General features: G+C 47.5%; 1 protein-coding gene across 2 annotated transcripts in view; it reads right to left on the bottom strand.

Moving 5' to 3' along the window:
• ACTN2 (actinin alpha 2) overlaps positions 1 to 23,031 on the bottom strand; it is a 72,550-nt gene that overhangs the window by 3,775 nt on the left and 45,744 nt on the right. For both annotated transcript variants that reach the window (XM_058696260.1, XM_058696261.1), the window contains exons 9-18: positions 21,401 to 21,493; positions 19,405 to 19,635; positions 16,520 to 16,667; positions 14,634 to 14,784; positions 11,123 to 11,231; positions 9,314 to 9,454; positions 6,922 to 7,104; positions 4,985 to 5,119; positions 3,673 to 3,852; positions 2,882 to 3,028 (exon numbers count right to left, since the gene is read on the bottom strand). In XM_058696260.1, the coding sequence (XP_058552243.1) occupies positions 2,882 to 3,028; positions 3,673 to 3,852; positions 4,985 to 5,119; positions 6,922 to 7,104; positions 9,314 to 9,454; positions 11,123 to 11,231; positions 14,634 to 14,784; positions 16,520 to 16,667; positions 19,405 to 19,635; positions 21,401 to 21,493 (1,518 nt within the window). The remainder of the gene's footprint in view (positions 1 to 2,881; positions 3,029 to 3,672; positions 3,853 to 4,984; positions 5,120 to 6,921; positions 7,105 to 9,313; positions 9,455 to 11,122; positions 11,232 to 14,633; positions 14,785 to 16,519; positions 16,668 to 19,404; positions 19,636 to 21,400; positions 21,494 to 23,031) is intronic.

The following is a 23,031-nucleotide window of genomic DNA, read 5'->3' as shown; positions in this document are numbered from 1 at the left end:
TTATCACGCTCTCATGGCCCCAGGCGGTCCTCTTTGTGAAGCTCCCGGAAGACACCAGCATTCCTAGGACTCCCACAATGGCACAGCGACCCCCAAATCACTCTCCGGCTCGTTGGCCAGGATGGAGCGGCCCTCCCACGCATCAGACAGCCATGCTCAGAAATGCAGTGGGCGTCTGCCCAGAGCAGCGTGCAAGAAGGCCCAAAGGGACGACGGCTGTCACAGCCGAGGAAAGGCCGGGTCAGGACAAACAGTGCCCTCAACTCTACAGATACCCAGGTGTCCCCACAAAGCCCTGGGTGTGATAGGAAGTGCGTGTCGTGCTGAAGATTTTCTTGCAAGTATTGAGGAGACAGCTAAGGCTCAGCATCAGTATGAACTTAAAAATAAGAAAACACCTTTAAGGTTATTTTTTGACATTTTCACTTGCCCATGAAATGGCCCGTCCCAGAAGCGAATAGCAAGTTCTGTTTTCCTATGAATGGAAACTGCACGTGTCTGTTCTCATGCCTGTGCCTGGGGCTCAGTCACTGACCTGCCCTCCCGGGAACATGCTTTCCTACCTCACTGACACTTATTTCAGGCTGACTTTCCTTACTTCTCTTTCTCTGGTTCCTCTGCCTCCTTCACACACAGTTAATTCCCCACAGTCTGGGCCCTTCCCTCTTCCTGCTCTCCAGGCTGTGCTGCCACAAACACCAGCACGTGGGGACCCCTGCAGGGCTCAGCCCTGAGCCCTAACCGGGTTGCCAGCTGGCCAGGGCACCTCTTCATATAATGCTCACTCCACTTGCACGGCACTCCTGTTCTCATGCCCTCAAGGCTTGGAATATCCATGTTATTTGTAATCTCTCTCTCTCCTCCGCCCCCCAATCCTGTGGTTACGTTCTCCCCGATTTCTGTCTCAGTGAATCTCAGCTCTGCCCTCTTGTCCTCACTTGTACCTCTGCTATGCCCCCACCCAGGAACTCCCATTCCTCTCCTCTCCCTTCTCCAAGAGCCTCCGGTCTGTGCCTCCACTCCCCGCCCCCTACCGTCCAGTCCAGTCCATCGTAGCCACTGCAGCCAGGCACGTTTTTTCTGAAACACAGCCACGATCAGGTTACGTCTGTGCTCTGAAAGCCCAGCAAGAATTCCCTCAGGGCACATCCGCTGGGTCCTCTGCCATTCCTAACCCTTACTATTCAATGAGAGGACGCAGCAAAGTGGATCCACATTCCTGACACCTCTCCCCACTAAGTTCAAGCAAACGTCGTTCCCCCCAGGACATACACTTCTTAACATTGACACGAACTTTTGAACTTGGCAGGTCCTGGGGCGCCTGTGTGGCTCAGTCGGTTAGGTGTCCGACTTCAGCTCGGGTCGCGATCTTGCCGTTTGGGAGTTCCAGCTCCGCGACGGGCTGTGTGCTGACAGCTCAGAGCCTGGAGCCTCTCTCTCTCTCTGCCCCTCCCCTGCTCATGCTCTCTCTCTCTCTCTCTCTCTCTCTCTCTCAAAAACAAATAAACCTTAAAAGAAAAAAAACTTGGCACATCTTGTGTTGCCCTCCTTTGGACTTCAGTTGCAAAAGACAATCTCGTTATCTTGGATTCAAATAAATGTGCTTGTTCCTGTGAGGCGGCCCCAGTGAGGGAGAGAGGTCCTCCAAGGAGCCCGGCTGGGTTTGTGCGGGGACAGCGATCCCTGACATGGACTTGAATGTATGGATCGGGTCAGCAGTGGAACATGTTCCTACGCAATAAAGCAGCGCTCACAACATGCTAACTTCTGTACTCCTCTCTGTATTTCACTCTTTATTGTGCCTCAGGCCCCGATCACAGGTCTACAGTCTGAACTCTTTGACAGGTGCACAGCCCAGAGGCATTTTTAAGAACCATCTACTGAAAACTGTAAAGCATACACAGAGTCCTGTTCAGAGTACTGGGATATCCCTTTTTATGGGATTTTTACCAAATGAAAGGTGGTCTTAGAAGTCTCTTTTAGCCATTAAGATAAGAAAACTGGGAATTTTCTTACAAAGACTTGGTTTTAAGGGCGCCTGGGTGGCTCAGTCAGCTAAGCGTCAGACTTTTCACTCAAGTCATGATCTCACAGTTCGTGGATTCCAGCCACTGTCAATGTCCATGCTGACAGCACAGAGCCTGCTTGGGATCCTTTCTCTCTCCTTCTCTCTCTGTCCCGTCCCCACATGCATTCACTCTCTCTCTTTCTCTCTGTTCCTCCCTGACTCACACTTTCTCTCTCTCTCTAAATAAATGGATAAACTTAAAAAATTATAATTGGTTTTACTCGCTATTATTCAAATAAAATACCAGGTAATATTTTAGAAACAGCACTTAACTATTTATATGCCTGTACCATGCAAATGATCATCATTCTGTTGGTGCATTTTCCTTAAAACATGTCGCGAGTCAGTTTTATTAATTAAAAAAAATTAAAACAAGCAAACAAATTAAGTTTTATGTGTCAAAATGGTAGGTTAAGTTTTCATTAGGCGCTTTATCTAAGTAGTTACTTAGGAAAAGTATCTCAGAATGTTGTCTTTGAGTCTTTAGAAAAGATCTAAGTCCAACAACCACATCTCATCAAGGATGCACTTTTGCTTGGAACAGATCTAGCTTTGCCATCAACTACAAAGGCATCCGTCAGGTGGTCTGCATAAAGCCACATGTGACCCTTGACTCTGAATCACCTTGAACAACATCAGAGCCTAGCACTTCATCTTTGGTGGCTGTTTCCATTTGGCATTAATTATCCGGTTTCCCTGTAATATCTATTGGGCATTAACACTTAAACTAATAGCACGAATATTAGTTCAAATGCACTTTTTAATGTCCCCAGTATTGCTTTTTCGAGTAACTACAGGGAGAGGTAGACGTACCCTGTCAAAGTGGTTGAAGGAGGCCCTGAACTCATTCATCTGCTCTTGGGTGATGCCTTTCGCGTCTCTCGTCAGGATCTGGGTCTCCACTTCATTGATGGTTCTGGCGATGGTCGTCAGCAGCACCTCCCACCCAACACGAATGTGCTACCAAAGCAAAAAGGAAATGATCAGCCCTGGGTCTTATCAGCACATCAATCTTGCCTCCTCATTTTCATAGCCGGAGAGCAGACTCAAAGGGAGGTAAGTAGGGCTTACCAAACTCTTTCATTATTCCATTCTAATTTTTCACTCTTCCTAAGACTCTGTAGTAGGAAGTGCTCAGAAGTGAGAGTGGGGGTTCTAACGGTGGTGACTGGCACTTCGTAAATAAAACATACAATACAGAGTCTATTTGTCATTACAAATATCTTTCCATTTACCAAATAGCAGGAAGGGCCCTGGATTGCACCTGCTCACTCCAAGGACAGGAAATTGAGCCAAACTGGTAGCAATGTTAACCATTTGTTTTGGCTTTCAAAGCAGTGCACTGGATTCATTGTCATGATGATGATGATGATGGTGATGGTGGTGGTGACCGTGGAAACCAACAATTTTATAGTGCTTGATCTAGTTCACAAAGCTTTTTCACATAAAGTGATGGGGAAGGCCTGAAGATCCCTAACTTCCACCGTGCAGAACTTCACAGGAACAGACACAGACAACTGTGGGTAGGGGGGAAACACCCCAAGAGAAGGTGAGATGGTCACAACTAAAAGCCACAGCAACCCCCGCCTGTGTGGCCGCTGTACCTCCATGGTGTAATTGGTGTGCTTGTTGTCAAAGACCAGGGCCTCCTGGATGAGCTGATGGTCTCCCTCTAGCTTGTCGATGTTGTTCTTGTAGTTGATGATGTTGTGCTCATACTGCTTCAGCTGGTTCATCTGGTCTTCCAGGGCTCCTGTGATCTGGATGGAGCTCCGGGCAATCTCCTGACGGAGGCAAGAGGAGGGAAGAAACGGGTGAGTGGGCCTCTACAGATGACCGTGTGGGAGTCCCAGTTCCTGATGCTGCTGCAGATGCCATGCTGGCATTCAGCTGCAGCCAGAGTCAGGGGATTTTCTCAGGTGGGGTGGGAAACGGGGCAGGACCACAGTGTGAAAGCAGCTCTGGTTATGATTCATCTACAGGGTGGGGAAAAATCAACCGAGAGCCGAAAGAGCAAAGCAGGAAGAGGGGTGAGCGTTTTCTCAGCCTCCTTCCACTAAAGACGGAAGCCTGCCTGGGTCAGCGCTGCCCTGTTCTGGAGGTGGCGGTGTGATGTTCTTCATGAAACGAGCTGTGGACAGATGTAAGACCACTGGAGAGTCAAAAGAATTTCTTACAGTTTTATATGTTCTCCCTTTAAGAAAGAAGGTAACAATTTACCACCATAGGGAGGTTGGGAGAAACACAAGAAGGGCAATATATGTCTCTTGGCTGTTCTCAGGGATAAAATGAACCCAGAAATCAGTGTCATTCAAAGATCACTTTTCCTTAAATGTTCTGAAAATGCAAAATATCTGCTTTATTTTTAAAAAAAAAAATTTAAGTTTATTTATTTTGAGAGAGACAGAGGTAGCATGAGTCGGGAAGGGGCAGGTAGAGAGGGAGTGAGAGAGAATCCCAAGCAGGCTCCCAAGGCAGGGCTCGAACTCATGAAACCGTGTGATCGTGATCTGTCCGAACCAAGAGTTGGACACTTAACCAACTGAGCCACCCAGGTGCCCTTGAAAATGCAATCTTTGTGACTCTTCACATGTCCTCCTTAGGGATGGATGGTTTAAAATCTAGGTCCCATAGAAGCTAAGCACTGAGAAAGAGCCCCATCATCCTTTTTAATGACACAATGAACGGATGGCAGCAAGAACAGCCTGGTCCCCGTTAGTGTGCCCCCACACACTGCACCAGTGTCCACAGGCCACAAAAGCTCAGGAGCCCAAAAGAGCAAAGCCCAGCATGACAGGAAGGGCCCTCCCAGCCCTGAGTGGAGCAACCGGGAGCAGAAGAGGTGTCATCGTTGGGTCAACTCAGGGACTAATTTTGAGGCTGGGGAAAAGCTCTCTGTGAAGGGTGCCACACTACCTCCATCTTGTTCTGGATCCACGGCCCGATGGCATTGGCCTGTGCAGCAAACTGGCGACGCAGACGCTCATTGGCATGCTGACGGGCCAGCTCCTCCTGCAGGGACTGATCCCGGATGGGCACAAGCTGCTTCACCTGTCAGGGACCAAGGGCAACAGGGATAAGACACCAGCTTTCTTCCAACAGGAGTGACCGAGATATGTGCTGGCAGTCCAGAGCGGAGGGGTGGAAACAGAGAGGGTGGGGGGAGTGGGGGCCCCCACTACAGGAACCAAAGGGAGAGCTCAGTCTAGTCCTGATGGCCCCCCCCCAGTGCCTGCTGAAAACCTGGGTGCATCTGCATTAGGGACACGGACATTCCTCCAGCCAGGGGCTCCCTGCAGAGGATTTGTGAACTTGACTGAGGGAAAGCAGACATCTTTATTTTCACTATCTCTAATTGAAAGTTAGTGTTTCCTTCGATTACGAATGTGGGCAGCAAATCCACAGTAGTATTTAGCAGTACTGTGACTTGATCACAGTAGAAATCACAGACATTCTCATATAACATGAGTTCTCTGTGAATCCACAAAGGAGCTACCTCAGAAGTCTTTTTTGGGTCTTCTGCAAAACTGCTCCCACAGACGTTACCATTCATAATGTCCCTTTCACAAAAATCCACGTGTCCAATTTGCTTTTTAACTTCGCGCTGGGAGAAATGTTTGCCCCACTTGAAGAAATGACAGATTTCCCTTCTCTTCAGGGGAACTACTTAGCTCAACATGTTTCCCTTTCCATGTCGGCTGTCAGAAGGCTGCAGCTAAATTTGAAGTCAGTCCCTGTCTCCCAGATAAACGCTCTCCTTGCCGTACCTGTTTTTCTCCTCTTTTGCACTGTTGATAACTACACAATTGTCGTATGCATGTTTCTGTACGAAGCCACCTCAGATCCACTAGGTGGACTTATTCCTTGGAGGCCACATGGTGGCACACACAGATAGCTGGGCTATCGTTTAAACCGTGGAAATAAATCTTTCTTAAGAGTAAGACAAAAAGGCTCAAATGATCCCATTTGGACTATAATTAAATCCGTGGACAGTTTCCCAAAATCTAAAGGGCTGCAAGTTAGCAGGAATACTTTCCCTCCCTAGTTTTCTGAGCAATTTTTCTGCATTTAAAATTTCACACACATTTGGGAAATGTCTACCCTACATTCTAAAAATTCTTCAATGAAGTTCTTACGGTAGGCAAGCTCGAGTGCACCCAATTTCCAGCTGGGGTTTTAAAAATGGTTTCCCTTATGGTATTAGCATCCTGGCCTATACTGATTTTGCCAACATTTTGTAAGATTTTTCTTAAAGAAGAACATTTCTTTCTTTCCTTACAAACCCAAGACTGCCGAGTGGCATTTAAGAGTTTAACTTACTTCATCTGCTAGAAACAAGACAACTAGCCCAAAATGGAGTTACTTAGGCTAAGCCCCATGTCACCAACTGGAGAACTCAATTACAGTTTCAGGTTGCCCAGGAATGGAATCTTAAACTGGCCAATCACCTGATCCACACTAGTTAGGTCATTGGCTGGCAGACAGACCCCCACCATCCCCTGAAGGAAAGTAACCTTGCAGTAACCAACCAGCTTTTTTCGCCTAGTATAATTTCCTTGTTCCCACTCCCCTCTGCCCACAAAAGTCTTTCACTTCATACAGCTCCCCAGAGCTCCTTTGTAGCTGGCAGATGGGATGTTTGCAGGATTCGAATCGATTTTGGCTCAGATAAAGTCTTAAATTTTTACTATGCCTCAGTTTACCTTCAAACACATCTGTGACATTCGGGGCAAAGGAAAACCCCAATCGTGATGCAAATCAGTCACTCTGGTTCACCCAAGTTTTTACCTCTCCCCTCAGCCTCGGCTTCAGGAGTGCCCACCCTGCCCCACAGCCGGTCCTCAGTCACCCACCTTGTCCCACTTGGCCCGGAGCTCATCCACGGTCACAGTGCTGTAGGGATTGCTGGAACTGATTCTGATGCTGTAGCTCTGGATCACCTTCTCCACCTCGTTCTGGATGGCCATGATGGACTGCCGCTCACCATCCGCCTCGGGCAGCGTGGCCTTGAACTGCTCGTGGGCAGTGATCAGACTCTAACCCGGAGACAAAAGTGGGGAAAACGTTATGACAGCGCGAATGTTACAGGCTGCAACGTTCCCTTCTGCACATGTGCAAATGCCTTTTTAAATTGCAGGAATCTCTGCGGGGAAACAAATTCTGGATGTTTTAAAGATGCTATTTTGTGCACAGGAGTTCCTCAGAAATGGAAAAAAGACACCAGGATGATGAAGTGATGGCTAGTAATCCAAAGTCTTCAAAAAAAAAAAAAAAACCCATCATTTTCTTTTTAAACAAAAATCATGTTTGCGTTCACAATTTTTTATTTTATTGAATTCTATTTATTTTTGAGAGAGAGACAGACAGAATATGAGTGGGAAAGGGGTAGAGAGAAAGGGAGACACAGAATCTGAAGCAGGCTCCAGGCTCTGAGCTGTCAGCACAGAGCCCAAAGTGGGCCTCGAACTCACAAACCACGAGATCATGACCTGAGCTGAAGTGGGATGCTTAACCAGCTGAGCCATCACTTCCGCTTCCCCAGCTACTATTTAGGTCTTACCCTCCACTGACAAACAGAACTTAGCTGCCCTTCCTAACCTCTGCAGTCCAACAAGAGAACATAACATTTGCTGTCTTTCTATTTAAAGACCACCAGGAAATACATCTCTCGAAAAGAAAAGGCGGCAAAAACCAATTTGTTCCTCTACGTCTTTAAAAACCTCCATGGGGATGCCTGGGTGGCTCAGCCAGTTGAGTACCCAGCTCTTGGTTTCAGCTCAGGTCACGATCTCTCAGTTTCATGCATTCGAGCCCCGCATCAGGCTCTGCGCTGACAGTGTGGAGCCTGCTCGGGATTCTCTCTCTCTCTCTCTCTCTCTCTCTCTCTCTCTCTGCCCCTCTCCCACTCACACTGTCTCTCTTTCAAAATAAAGAAAAAAAAAAAAAGCCTCTCCTCTGGCCCTAAGGTGTAAGACCTCAGCCCCTTGGTTCTGGTGTCTGTAGGTGCCATGGAAAGCACCGTCTGCCACGCTAACGGTCGCTTCAGGCGCTGCAATGTAGAGTGACCTTTCACTAAACAGAGAAACTGCTTCATGCATCAGGTAGAGGTTCCACGACACTTAGAAATCTCACTTATTCCAAAAATAAAGGATTTCAGGTTGCTAACCTCTGCTTCAGAGCTCATGCAAAAAAACGCAATGTTCAACAAAGTAATTTCTTTCCCCCTCCACCCAGGTGCAAATAGAACACTCTAGAACGCTCTGAGCGGGGAGAGGTGGGTCCAAATCCCAACCTTTAGCATTCTTTATATTTGGATTCTTTTTGATGACTATTTTACAGAAAGAAGAATTTGAAAGTATTTCCCTTTCTATTCCATTGTACATCAAGTTCATGGTACACTGGTCTCTCAACAAACTGGGTCCTGGCTATTTGAGAGTAACTCTCCTCCCTCACGTGACTCCTGAAAAGTCTTATTTACAAACTTTGAAGTTCCAGAAGAAATCAGAAGCAGAACATTTTGGTCTGTGGGAGACAGGAGGTGCTGCTTCATGGTTTCTTTTGCTTTATGACCCAGCAAAAGTATACAGATCTTAATAAACAGTCGTGTGGATATATTTGCAAAGTACTTGGGGCGACAGGGTGGCTCAGTCGGTTAAGCGTCTGACTTCAGCTCAGGTCATGATCTCGCAGTCTGTGAGTTCGAGCCCTGTGTCGGGCTCTGTGCTGACAGCTCAGAGCCTGGAACCTGCTTCGGATTCTGTGTCTCCCTCTCTCTCTGCCCCTCTCCGGCTCTCTCTCTCTCTCTCTCTCTCTCTCTCTCAAAAATACATAAATGTTAAAAAAAAAAATTAAGAAAGTACTTAACGCAGCAGCCAATAAACTCACAACTTTCCGTGGATACCTCCCAAGAGCGTATAGGTCTATTTTGCTCGATGATTCCACAGTATGTTTTAAAAACAGGCCCTTTTAGATATATTCACCATTGTCTGATTGATATGAATTTAGCTGCAGCCAATAGCAGTATACCCATTTTTAAGCTAAAGATCAAGGGGTAATTTTGGCTTCCTAGTTATATTTTCCTCAGGGGAAAAAAATAAAAACAAACAAAAACAAACAACAAAAAACAAAAACAAAAGAAGAAAGAAGAAGCAACGAAACAAAAAAGAATTCTAAGTTTTTAAAAATTGCAGTTGATTTCTAGTACAGCAGGAGTCCGGGGGTTCGGGGGAGGGGGGGTTCGGTTACCTGGATCTCCTCGATGCTGTGCACAATAAACATGTCCTGCAGATCCTCCATAGCTCCTTCCATCCAGTTGTTGAAAGGGGCAGCTCTCTTGGCAAACTCCAGGTGAAGCTGATCGATGGTTTCTAGCAATTTCTCAGTTCTCTGGAGATCAGTGAAATAGGAGTGTTATCGTAGATTGATAAAAAACTGTTCTCCGAAGACACAAACGTGCATTCCAGGACAATAAACTCTCCTCTGACATCGTGTTCATCGCAACACGCTCTCACCACTAGCTCGTGCGTCCCAAAGATTAGCCAACGTCCAATGAGGAGACTGAGCCCTGCAGGTCTCTGAAGTGCCTTCCGAGTCAAAAAAGGATTGAGTAACAGCCAGCGCAGCCTTGTTTTGAAAGAATGCTCTGCTAAGTGCTACTTTTTTTGAAAACTGAGAATCCGCATGGGGGATATAGTAACTTGCTTTCAGCTAAAGCAGTACCTTTAAGGTTAGATCTGATTCCCTAACCATGTTAACCAGAACATTCAGGGCATCTTCCTCATTTTATACACAACGGTGTGCACAGAAGATGCACGCCTTTCCCAGAAGTCACCTGCCTAAGTGAAGACGACAGAAGAACTACAATTTAATGTCCTCAAATCTTCATTCGGGATTTAATACAGAGATCTTCTTTGCCCTTCTGGGCATGGGGAAGCACCTGGCTTCGAGCCAGAGAGAACACTGTAACTGTTTCATCTGACAGAGATGATGGGGGCAATCAGGGAAAACAAGCATGCCCTATCTAGAGATGTCCCATAGTTATTCATTTTTTCCTCCTGCCCTAAAATCTTGGAGGGGTCTCTGTTTGCCTGGTGCTTCTTCCCTCAACCTTCCTTTCTTTAGGTGGATATGCTAACAGCCATTTGGCATCTAGGAAGCTTGATATCACATATTATAAAATTTTCATCAGGGGCGCCTGGGTGGCTCAGTCGGTTGAGCGTCTGACTTTGGCTCAGCTCATGATCTCACAGTTCATGGGTTCGAGCCCCGCATCGGGCTCTGTGCTGTCAGCTCAGAGCCTGGAGCCTGCTTTGGGTTCTGTGTCTCCCTCTCTCTCTGCCCCTCCCTCACTCATGCTCTGTCGGTCAAAACTAAACACTAAAAAATGTTAAAAAATAATAATAATAAAAGTTTCATCAGACTCAGAAAACTGGTCACTGCTTCCTTCCTTTGCAGCGTACGTGTGCGTCTTCCGTGGGGAGAGACAACACAGCCACCTACCAGCCACTTCCTGTTGCTTATCCAACTCTTCTACTTGAATAAGGCCAAGTTCATCCTGGATCTGTTTCATTTCCCTTTATCCTCCAACATTTGTTGCCATTTTCCCTTTGCCCACCTGCAAGTGAAGTTCTTCCTGATTCCCTGAGTCCATCACAGCTCAATTTACTCTTTAGAGAAGGCCCTTTGTAAATTCACTATAATCACTACCTGATACAAAATGGGTTTATACCATAATCTTATTACCCCTGGATTTTTCTTTTTATTTCAAAAGTATGCTTCACTGAAAAAACAAAAAACAAAAACAACCAATGCTTCACTGGAAATAGAAAGTATGGCTCCCCGGGGGGAAAAAAAAAGCATGCTTCACTGCTATACGGATAAATACAGTAAAAAGCCACCAACTATACATTTCCCACTTTCTCCTATTTTTCATATTCTCTGTGGTGGCTCCTTTCATGAGACAACCTGTTGTGTTTTACACACATCACGCCACGGAAAAACAAAAACAGGAACTTAAGAGCTTCTAAGAAAAGATTTCATGTCAACAGGCTTCACCTCCAAGGCTTCTCTCCTCTTCTGAGTAAGCGTTCCCAATCTGTCCCACTGGTCACAGATTTTCTGGCACCGATCATTGACATTCACAGCATCATGGTAGTCCAGTTCACTGTTAGAAGTGAAAAGAAAGATTAACTTTCCCTGATGCTATCAGGAAAATGGACATGGGCTCAAAATAAACAGATTTTTTTTTTTTTTAAATATCAAAGATCTGACAGAAAAATGGCAGGGTATTTTGGGGTTTTATTAACTGCCACCACTGCAAACAGGATCATTACTCTTCGACGGACTACAAGAAAAATTAGTAAAACTCTTGCTAGTCAAACAGTTTTCTGAATAGACAGAAATGCTGTCTTCTCAATGCCCCCAGCTAACTCCATTCTCCCTTGGTTTTCTTGGCCAGGCCCCCAGAGTATTATTTTTAAGTGGCGATGTACCTGTAAATGAAGCCAACCATCTGACCTGGAGGACAGTCCTGTGGGCCGCCTGAAGCCAGAGTGACTGGAACACCAAAGTGAGTCAAGGGGGAGGAAGGTATCGGCTTGCACCCCATTGTGTCCTTGGCTCCCCTAAAAGGGCACAGGCCTTGCGGCTGGGATGGAGCACTGAGTCCAGAAGGGGCGCTGTGACTTTATCTAGCATTGCAAGAACTTTGAAAAACCAGCAGAACACAGCCCTTCCTCTTCCAAGCAAAAGTTCTGACTTGTCTAATGCCACCGGTGTGACAGTAAGAACAAAATGACTTCTTGCTAAATAACTATTCTTCCTTACCAACCCCCTCTCCTTTGTAAGGTGAAGTAATTTGAACTTAGGATTAATGTTTTTTGGTTTTTTGAGAGAAAGAAAGAGAGAGAGAGAGTGTGTGTGAGCAGAGGAGGGGGAGACAGTGTGTGAGCAGAGGGGCAGAGAGAGAGGGAGACACAGAATCGGAAGTAGGCTCCAGGCTCTGAGCTGTCAGCACAGAGCCCAACACGGGGCTTGAACCCATGAACCGCAAGATCATGACCTGAGCCAAAGCTGGACACTTAAACAACTGAGCCACCCAGGCGCCACTGAACTTAGCATTAAAACAAATTTCAAACTAGAAGGTTAACCTAGTATTGCTGGGGATAAAAAGTTGGAATGATGTATAAAATGTAATCACCCTTTCAGTTAAGATAAAAATTTGATTCACAGAGGTTTAAAGACACCTTTAGCGGACTCCTCCGTCATGAACAGTCCAAGATTAAGACAGCTTTAAAGAAAATCCCTCCCCTCCAGCCAAATTCATTTCCCTGAGACTTAAGCTTGTTTATTTCTTCTTTGACCTTAACTTAAGGCAATGGTTGTTCACCCTGTGCTTTTCTTTTCCTCTTAAATAATATTAACTTGTCCTTATTGAATGTTATTGCCTTTGCCACTGAATGCATGTGGTTGTGATCTGAGTGTTCTTTTCAGTGGGTAAAGCTTGTCCAGCTCTTACAAGCAGCCTTTTACATACGCATACACATCACCAGTCTGAGACAGACTTAACTTCTTGTGTTCTTTGCTATAACCCAAAAAACCCCAAAATGCACCACCAATTTGCACAGCCTTGAATACAAAGTGAAAAGGCTATGGCTCTTCAAAGTGCAAACATTAAAGAGAATAAAGGCTTCGAGAACAAAAACCGAAACATTGAATCCTACAGACCCCATGATGGAGACACCAATGCTCACTTCTCCATAATTACCTTTAGGGGTATATACATTTCTCCTTTTTCTAATTCATTCGTAAGAGTTCCATACATACCTGCTCTCAAGGAGTGAGGGGTTTGCATAACTGTGCACACTTTGAGAGCTGCACAAACACTTTATTATTTTAGGAAAGGTAAAAAGGACAAAGAAGCAATACATTAAAATGAACACGAGGGCACCTGGATGGTTCAGTCTGTTAAGTGTCTCACTTGGGCTCAGGTTATGATCTCACGGTTCATGAGTTCAAGCCCCGAATCGGGTTCTCCAATGTCAGTGCGGAGCCTGCTTTGGATCCTCTGTCTCCCTTTCTCTCTGCCCCTTCCCACTTGCACTCTTCTCTCTCTCTCTCAAAAGTAAACTTTTTAAAAAATTAACAAAAAAAGAAGAATGCAGATTTAAATTTTATACCTGCTGCCTCTTTTGACCATGTGAACAAACAGTCACTGGGGATACCAAGAATAATGATACAAAATTACTACTTAAATGTTATGGGCAACACTTAAAAGCATTCCAAATTACTCACAGGAGTGGTTAAAGGGCATTAAATAGCTTGAGTTCCTTTCATCCCTTATTTTAATTGTAATTGTTAACAAGCAGCCAAACACCCAATCTTCAAGAACCATGAGAAGATCACGTCAAGACCACAAATACAGTGTACAAATTGGATTATGAAGATCGCAAATAATTAAGAGTTTATTTACCAAGGCTAAAAAAACAGTAGGTTACTCTTAAAAGAGGCCGTCGCTGGTAATTAATGAGTTGTGAGGAACACGGAAGTCATAAAAATGTAACGTAGTAAATGTTTATTATATGTTTTTAAAAATTGTTTTGTGACAGTTATCATTATGTGATTTTAGGCACTCAAACTTCTGCAGCTGTATCAGTGGGACGGGAGTAGGGAATGAAATATTTTATTAATCAAGAGAGTTAGTGTATTTACTTGTTTTTCAAGTTTATTCTGGAGAGAGAAAGAGAGAAAACACGTGAGTGGGGAGGGGCAGAGAGAGGACAGAGCGAAAATCCCAAGCAGGGTCTGTACTGGCAGCGTAGAGGCCGAATCAGGGCTCCAACTCACAAACCGCGAGATCATGACCTGACCCGAAATCAAGAGTTGGAGGCTCAACTCACGGAGCCACAGAAGTGCCCCTTTCTAAGACTTCTTTAAAGACCCTCCCCCCTCGGGGCACCTGGGTGGCTCAGTCGGTTAAGTGTCTGACTCTTGACTTCAGCTCAGGTCATGATCTCATGGTCAATGAGTTCAAGCCCCATATGGGGGCTCTGTGCTGACAGTGGGGAGCCCGCTTGGGATTCTCTCTCTTTCTCCCCCTCTCTCTGCCCCTCACCCACTTACACTGTCTCTGTCTTTCTGAAAATAAACTTAAAAAAAAAAAATTAAAAACCAAAAAGGCTTAGAAAGACTACAGGAAGGGGTCTCCCCCAGAGGGCGGCCACAGACAGACGCTGCACCCGGGAGCAAGTGGGCCTCGAGACTTAAATCAGGCTGGGTCCCTCCCATAAAACAGAAAGCATGGAAATGAGAAAGCACGTATGTGTCGACAAAGAAAAAGCGGGGCCATCATGTCTCCTCCTCCGAGGTAAGGCAGGGCCTCCAGCTTCGTTGCCCCTAAACTGAGCACAAGGAAGGAAGGGCGAGCCAGCCTCACCCGCCCTGGACGCCCCCCGGGGGAAGAAGCTGTTGGTGGAATCCTCCCAGCGCGCCCCCGGCCCAGGCGCCGCTGGAGCGGCACCGCTGCACGCGAGCAGCGCAGCCTACGCACAGCACGCACAGCACGTACTTGAGCTCCTGCGCGATGGCCGCTATCTGCTCCACCCGGTCCTGGTGCGCCGCCAGGTCGCTCTCGAACGCCTCGTGTTTCCGCAGCATGGCCCGGACCTCGGTCAGCGTGGCCGACTCGTAGTCCTTCTGCAGCAAGATCTGCTCTTTGCCTGCAAAGGTTGCATAAGGGGATATGACTACTCTGATGTCACACATCGGCTTCCTTGCACCTGCAAAGTTCTCGGCGATCCTTAGGACTCCAAAGAACCAAGAGAAGGACCGAGAATGATGGGACCGAAGACACAGAGGTGCTGTTTCAATCGGTTTCCAGGCTGTAGCTGTGCTAATGCTGCTGCCCGAGCCCCTCTGTGTTCTAAAAGCTCATGTCTACACATAGAGAGGGGAAGCATGTGGAGTCCACACTAACAGGTCCACATTCTCCATAACCCTGAGTAACAAGTAACTGATTGTGCATCGTGACACTCGGTTAAGTTAGCGATGATTAGTGTGCAAGCGTTACCTGGGATAGTTGGACACACTTGTACTCTACTGGCCCACCCTCGGGTTCAACCTTGACCCCACTTCTTTATGCTTAAGAGCCTCATTTTCTCTGGTTAAATATAACCTGTGGTTTCCTTCCTAATAGTATGAGAAGCTTTTCTCTTTGAACCTCCACCTATTTCCCCACAACTATTTCTTAAGTCAAGCAACTGCTGCGGTTATAACCGGACCCACATTTATTCCCCAGTTGAGGACCTTTAAGAATTTAATTCCAGGGGCGCCTGGGTGGCTCAGTCAATTAAGCATCCGACTCGGTTTCAGCTCAGGTCATGATCTTGCAGTGTCATGAGTTCGAGCCCCCCACATCGGGCTCTGTGCCGACAGCACAGAGCCTGCTTGGGATTCTCTCTCTCCCTCTCTCTCTGCCCCTTCTCCACTCACGCTGTCTCTGTCTCTCTCAAAATAAATAAATAAGGCAAAAACTTTTTAACAAATTTAATTCTATACAGCTACAAACGGAAAGCAAATGTTCATATATTTAATGGTGACAACATAGCACTTACTAGGCACCAGATACCGATTTAAATACTTTATAATGTGGACTCATTAAATCGTCATTAAATCAAAGGCCTGTGTTGGAGGTATCATTGCCCTTCCACTTTGAAGAGGACACTGAGGCACTGATAGGTCGGGAGCTCATCCAAAGCGCACAGCTGGGAAGTGTCTGAGCTGGGACTCCCACCTCCCTGCCTCCAGGCCCACGCCTCCAACCATCGTGCTGTGCGACATCAACCGTCAAACAACGCTAAAGCAAAAGGAACCAAAGGGTGAGGGGAACCTCCCTGACCTTTCTCCAAATAGATTATGGGGAGAAGGTTTTGTTCCTCTACCTCAGCAAAATTATGATCATGGTGTCACGGCTGTGGAAAGATTTGCAAGGGCTGAAAATAGATGAATCCAGTGAAATCAGGAAGCTAAGACTATAGAAAACGATCCCTGGCATTCCTCCTTCCAAGCAGATCTTCTAAATGGGAAATTATGTTGCTTTGTGGCAGGAGCCAGTATCTGGGCCAGGGCTGTCTGACCGACAGGGAATAAACAGATACTTATGGATCAAACAGAAAGAAAGTGGGGGAAGACAGAAGGAGGCCAGGACTTACATAAGGAAGCGTGGGAAGAATGCATTTTTGAGTGCCATTTTGTGAAAAAGTACATTATCTGCTCAACTGGAAAATACGCCTTCACGCCCACCTCCCGAAGAAATTTAGTACTGGGACAGCAGGGTGGGGCGAGGTGAGGACACCTGCCCACAGGGTCACTGGCATTAGGGACAGGGTTAGCAGAGACTGCACAGTGTGGTCCTGTCCGGTGTTGACAAACCCAACCCCAGGCTAGTGTACTTGCCATAAGCCCACGTTTCATGCGTCGAAGCCTTCTGCTTGAACTTCTCCGCCAGGTGCTCCACGCGTTCCAGCCTCCGAATCTCGTTGAGTAGCCATTCCTCGTAGCCCTTCTCCGCCTGCTCCAGCCTCTGCCAGGCGCCGGCGATATCCTGGGGGCATTCGAGGATGAAAACGCAGGTTACGTTCTGGGCTCCTCTATAAAATCCCCTCTGCTACGAGTCCGACAGCGTTTTCTTCTCCTTGCTACCCGCCCTCCCTATCCCCAAATAACTAACTGTTCAACTGCTTTGGCTTTTCAACGTCTTCGTTCTCACCAGGGCCTTTTACAACCCATATGGTTGTTCATATCAGCCAGTAAATGCCCGACACTCATCCAGATGTGGACAGAGGCTTACAGGGCTTGAATTTTCTGGCTAGAAAAACATGAAGCCGCGGGGTAACTCAATTCAAATTGACTACTACTCAGTGACTGTGCTCAATCAGCCAGCCAGCCACCAACAATCATTTCCTGGACAACACACACGTACCAGGCACTAGGGAGAAACTTTTGTACAAGAGTAAGCGACACCTGTGAAGTTCCCTGCCCCAAGTAGCTTTCATGATTGTCGGGAAGGAAAGAATGAGTGCAGTTAACCCTTGAACAACAACACAGGAGCACCAACCTCCTGCACAGGTGAAAACCAACGGATAAACTTCGACTTCCCCAAAACTTAACCATCAATAGCCTACTGTTGACCAAAGGCCTATTGGTAACATCAACGGCTGATTAACACATATTTTGTATGTCATATGGGTTATATACTATATTCTTACCATAGAGCACACTAAAGAAAATGTTACAAGAAAATCAAAAGGAGGGACACCTGGGTGGCTCCGTCGGTTAGGCTTCCGACTTTGGCTCAGGTAAAGATCTCGCGGTTCGTGAGTTCAAGCCCCATGTAGGGCTCGGTGTCGACAGCTCAGAACTTGGAGCCTGCTTCAGATTTTGTGTCTCCTGCTCTCTCTCTTCCCTCCCCCACTTGTGTGTGCTCTCTCTCTCTCTCTCTCTCTCTCTCTCAAAAATAAACATTAAAAAAAAGAAAAAAATCAAAAAGAAACTACATTTACAGTACTGTCCTGTATTTACTGGAAAAAAAATCCATGTGATCGGTTTGGTTCAAACTTGTGTTGTTCAAGGGACAACTATAATTAAACAAGTGATCGGCTGTGAGGTAAAAAACAAAATGGGGTCGAGTGATGCTGAGAGACTAGTGGGGGGGGCGGTGTTCCTTCAGGTAGGTCACTTGGAGAAGACACATCCAAGGAGGTGGCATTTTAGCTAAGACCTCAATGACAGAAAAAGCCAGTCACATGAAGAGGTGGGAGTCAGCACTGATGCCTGAAGCGGGGATGGCCCTGTGTGCAGGGAACAGCACCAAGGGCACGTGACACAACATGGAGTGGGGATCAGCTGGGTGGGAAGGGAGTCAGATCACATGGGATCCTATAATATAGGCTTATATATTATATAATATAATCTGGACCTTAGTGCAGATAATAATATAATATATATAACATAATCTGGACCTTAGTTGAAATATTCTAGGAAGTCACTGGAGGGTTTTAAGTAGAGACACATCCTGGTTTACATTCTGAAAAGAGCCCAGCAGCTGCTGTGCCGAAAGTGAATGTTAGGGGCCAGGGAGAGGAGGACCACGGGGGCCCTAGAAGAGAGAGAGGTGGCTTGGCAGACAGCATGGCTGTGCAGGCCAGGGCACAGACAAGATACAATCTGGAATCTGGACCAGAGCCGGTGGGACTGCTGAACAACTGCCTGCGAGAAGGTGACAGACAGGAAGAGTCCAGGATGAGGCCTGGGTTTGGGGCATCAGTAACTCGGGGGGTCGTGATGCCATCTGCTAAGACAGCACGCCACAGAGGGGCTCGGGGACAGGTCAGCTTTGAAAATGCTCGGAGATGTCCACGTGGGTACGTGAACCTGGATGTCGGGGAGGAATCAAAGCTCGAGATGGACAGCTTGGGAGGCAACGGCGTTCAGGTGCTGAGGGGGAGATCGCGTGGGAGTACGGAGGTGGAGAAGAGCGTCAGCCCCACCCCCGAGAGACGTCCTCCCATGGACTCCGGGGCAGGGGGCAGGAGGCGGCCAAGCTCTGAGCCGAGCCCTGGATGGAGTGGGAAGGAAACAGGGCGGAAAGAGTGTCAAGGAGGAGGTGTGGTTAATAGGGTCAAAGCAGCAGAGAGTATGAAAATAAAAGTGACAACCAGAATGTCACCACGGATGCCGCTGAGCTGCACAGGAACGGTCTCAGGAGGGGACACGCCAGGTGGCCGCGTGGTGAAGGGCAGAAGGAGTAAAGAAGCAGCGAGGAGGTGAGAAGGGCTGCCACTGACAGCTCCCTCCGGATTGCCTGCTGCGAGGGGAGCCGAGGGCAGGCCTGGGCTACAGGGAGGCAGCGAAGGCGGTGGCGTCTGGGATTTTCCAGTCCCCCGTGTGCTGGTGTGAGTGAGTCGGCGGAGCCGGGAAGCCAAGGTGCAGGGAGGGATACGCATGTAGCACCAGCCCGGGAAGGTGCCCGGCTCGTAAGAACAGGGAAGAGAGGGAACGAGATGTAGATGCTAGGAGGCCTGGGAAGACGAGGCCAGGTCGCAGGAGGGCAGGGAGGGGAGGAGGGCGGTAGAGGCTGCTCTTGGCAAGGCCCCGCACCTGGAGCAGTGAGGGGTAGAGACCTGCATGCTGGTGAGGAGGAGACATCCGGAAGGAAGGGGTTACAGGGCCAAAGTTGTATCTGGTAGCTGCAAGGACTGGAGAAGTCAAGGCGGCCTTGTGGGCGGCCCATCAGAGAACAGCCTCCCTGAACAAAAGGGGGAACCCGGCCCGGCGCTCACCGACACCATCTTGCCCTCGGAGGGCATGAAGGCGGGCCGGTTGCTGATCCGAAGCTTGGTCTGCAGCGTGTTGAAGTTGATCTCCAGCTGGCACTTCTCCTGCACCTTGGGCGGCTTGTGCTTGCGCCGATAGTCCCGGAAGTCCTCCAGCTTCTGCTGCATGGCGTGCATGGCCTTCTCAGGGGTCCGGTTCTCCAGCCAGGGGATCGTGCGACGAATCCATTCCAACAGCTGCTCCCAAAACACAGAAACGCTGCTGAAAACACCAGCAAACTGCCCCCCGTTAAAAAACAAAAACAAAACCAAAAACAACAAAACCAAAAAAACAGAAGCACCTAACAATTGGCATGGATTCACCTAACGTTCCTAAAATTACAGAGTATGAATACAGTGACTCCTGACCGAGAGGAGAAAATAAAACGGCACCCCAATGCACAGTGGCATGAATGAAAACTTCGATGTCCCTCCCACCATGGCCACTGGCGATCACCCCAACGATGCCACACACAGGTCGGAAACTTAGAGTCAGCACGAGTCATGTTTTCACAAAAATGGGACATTAACAGGAAATTCGGGGACTGGACATTAGCAGACAAATGCTGGATGGAGCTTTCAAATGAAAAACAAAAACCTGACAGGGTGAAATGGAAAATCAGCAAAGACTTGGGTTTGGCTTAAAAATGTAACTCTCTTTTAAACAAGCTCAAATCTAATGAAGCTATTCACCAGAGAAATGTACTGTCAATCTGGGACCGACTCCCCACCAATGTATATTTTGATTTGTTATCTAGCTTTCAAGGAAATCCGCATGGTCGAAGTGAAAATGGTAGTGAATTTCTAAGCATGAAGTGATATACCCCCTTCTCTTGAATTGCTGACAAGCTGAAAGGCCACTAATAATTTGCATTTATGATCACTCGGAAAGTGACAGCAGGTGAGAATGAAAGCTAGTTAAAACGGTGATACACCGGCAGTCTAAGGGTCTGAGGAGGATAAACGAAGGACCAGGGGAGAAAAGGAAGGATGTAATTGCTGAGGAGTATCTGTCCTTTGATCCTAGTGGTGCCTGAAGTGGGCTGCTGGGGTTAAACACTGCTGACAAACTGAATTTTCCCATCGCGGCAGGATGGAAATAGAAACTCGGCACCATCCGGCAGGATTACCATGAGCACTCCTTTGGAAGACTGCTTCCCAGGATCCCGACACTTTTGCCAGGACGGACCACGTATCAGCTAAATTCAGTCAGAGCGAAAATTATTTGGTCTGTGGTAATGCGTCCCTGTCCCGGAGATCAAGCCAGAGGGGTACGTGGCCGTGCACGGCACTCAGCCCATCCCTCGTATGGGAGAAGCCATGTCGCAGCAGGACGAGGCTGTGCGAGCTGCTACTTCGGCCAAAATCAGAACAGAAAGAAGAACGACGTGGAAAGTGCTTTTGTAACCGAGAATCTGGCTGAAGAGCTGCAGGAGGCATCGTGGAAACTCACGTGCAAGCACGTTGGATGGAGGGCCCTGTCTCCCCCGCATTTCCCTCTAGGTTTTCATAGACAACACAAGGCTGAGCCTCGTCTCACAACAGTTCCTATGATGCTCGGTCACTGTGCAGAGCAGGGCTTCTGAATAACACAGGGTACCCCATGTGAGGTCAGTAACCAGTGAAGCAGGGAGAAAAAACAAGTAATGCAAGTGAGTCGTCGGGGGGCGTCCGACCCCGAGGGCGCAGAGCTGAGAATGGCATCGCACACCCCCCCTTCTTAAAACACACAAACGACCTCTATGCCTCGGGGTGGCTGGGAAGCCCATCAGGATTGCTTCTGGGCCAGTAAGTAAGTTGTTACGAGACGAACCACCTCTGAGATCGAGTGTAGCTCCCTACTTTTGATTCCAGCTGAGATGAAAAATGCAAAGAAAGGCAACACTGACGGTCGGGGTTCACCCTCCGTGCCTCACCCTCTGGGTGGGAATGGACAGGACTGCCGGTCACCCGCTTCCTTTACCTCACTTGCTAGCCTCTCATATTCTTCCATCAGCCTCTCATTCTCTTGATTCACAGCAAGAACCTTACATATCCTGTTAGCCGCTGTCTCGGCCTGTAAAACACAATAGGTAAACAGGACAGCTCTGTGACAGGGAGGCGCATGCACAGAACGGAGCGTGAGAGGGCAGGAGAGGGGATGAGGAGATGGCGTGCTGTAAACAGTGCAGATTCAAAGTTAGGGTGGAGTAAGGCTGAGGGTATGGCTGTTCCACGCTATGGATCGTTTCACACCTTTTGTTACACAGACTTACACGGCAGGCTGAATGTACTGTGGCGATAACGGGGAGATACCGTTAGTCTAAAACAGAAGCTTCGTAAAACAGCAAGCAAGTTAGTGACGGAAATAAATGGGTCAAGGAAGCCAAATTCTCCCGTCCCTGAATGTCCACCCGAGTACTCTACTGACCTCCTGACAGTGGGGTGAGAACTCTCTAAATACCATCAGCCTTTGGAAATCAAAGCAAAAAATAATTGGCTCCTGAATATATATTGGCATTGCACCGAATTAACAGAAGACCTCTTGTCCTAAAATAAATATGTGGATCTTGCTAGGCGGGATCCTTCCACAGAGCGAGATTTGTTCAACGTACATGAGAAGTGGTTGAGGTGTACATAATTCTCGGTCATCACTTTGTGGAGGGGCACTTGGGCCAGGAGTGGCAAAGTGCCCCGAACCACGACCATGTGATGAATCAAGAAGAGCCAAGTTGCCCCCCCCGGCCCCCCAACCTGTCCCGAAGCCTTGCCTCTAAAGCCCGCCACAGGGCCCATCTGCAGTTAGCATCATGTGCTGGTGACAGTCATAAAGAAATCACAGAAAACAATACTATGCTGTCACCCCAATCCATCGGTTTTCTCCAAGCAGAGACAGGTGAAGGGGCAAGAGACAGGTGCATATGGAGGTAGCTGAGGGACCATCACCCACAACGTGTGTCTTAAGAAACGTGGATTTTTCTGAGGTTTTAACCTTACTGTCCTTTTGCTATTTCAATTAAGATTAGTCTTGAAGGATGTCAGAACCAATCACTGAGCAGTGAAGGCAGTCTCTAGGCAGAGGAGAATAAGGGACACCAGCAAGGTGCTCGTCTCTCCTCAACAAATGTCCCCCCTTCACTGTTCAATGAACGTGGCGCCGTTTTCAAGGCACCTGTTTTTTCCTAAAGCACAAATGTTTCCCACAATTTACTAATGAAATAAAAGCAGGAGCTTAGAAGGAAGGAAAGATAGGAGCGCCTGAGTAGGTCAGTCGGTTAAGCGTCTGACTTCGGCTCAGGTTGTGATCTCACGGTCCGTGGGTTCGAGCCGTGCATCAGGCTCTGTGCTGACAGCTGGGAGCCTGGAGCCTGCTTCGGATTCTGTGTCTCCCTCTCTCTCTGCCCCTCCCCCAGCTTGCACTCTGTCTCTGTCTCTCAAAATTGAATAAGCGATAAAAAAAAATTTTTTTTTTAAAAAAGGAGGAAAGATAAAAACAAATTTTAAAAAACCTTCAGGAACTGTCTAAAGTTAAAGCTATTACCAAAAACAATTCCCAGTTTGGAACTTGCCATATTAGGTCATTACAAAACACTTAGAAGGATTCCAGGGTAAGAT

Source organism: Neofelis nebulosa, chromosome 13 (genome assembly GCF_028018385.1).
Source record: "Neofelis nebulosa isolate mNeoNeb1 chromosome 13, mNeoNeb1.pri, whole genome shotgun sequence".
Taxonomy (NCBI): domain Eukaryota; kingdom Metazoa; phylum Chordata; class Mammalia; order Carnivora; family Felidae; genus Neofelis; species Neofelis nebulosa.
The sequence above is the reverse complement of the archived record's forward strand: the minus strand, read 5'-3'. Positions and strand labels throughout refer to the sequence as shown.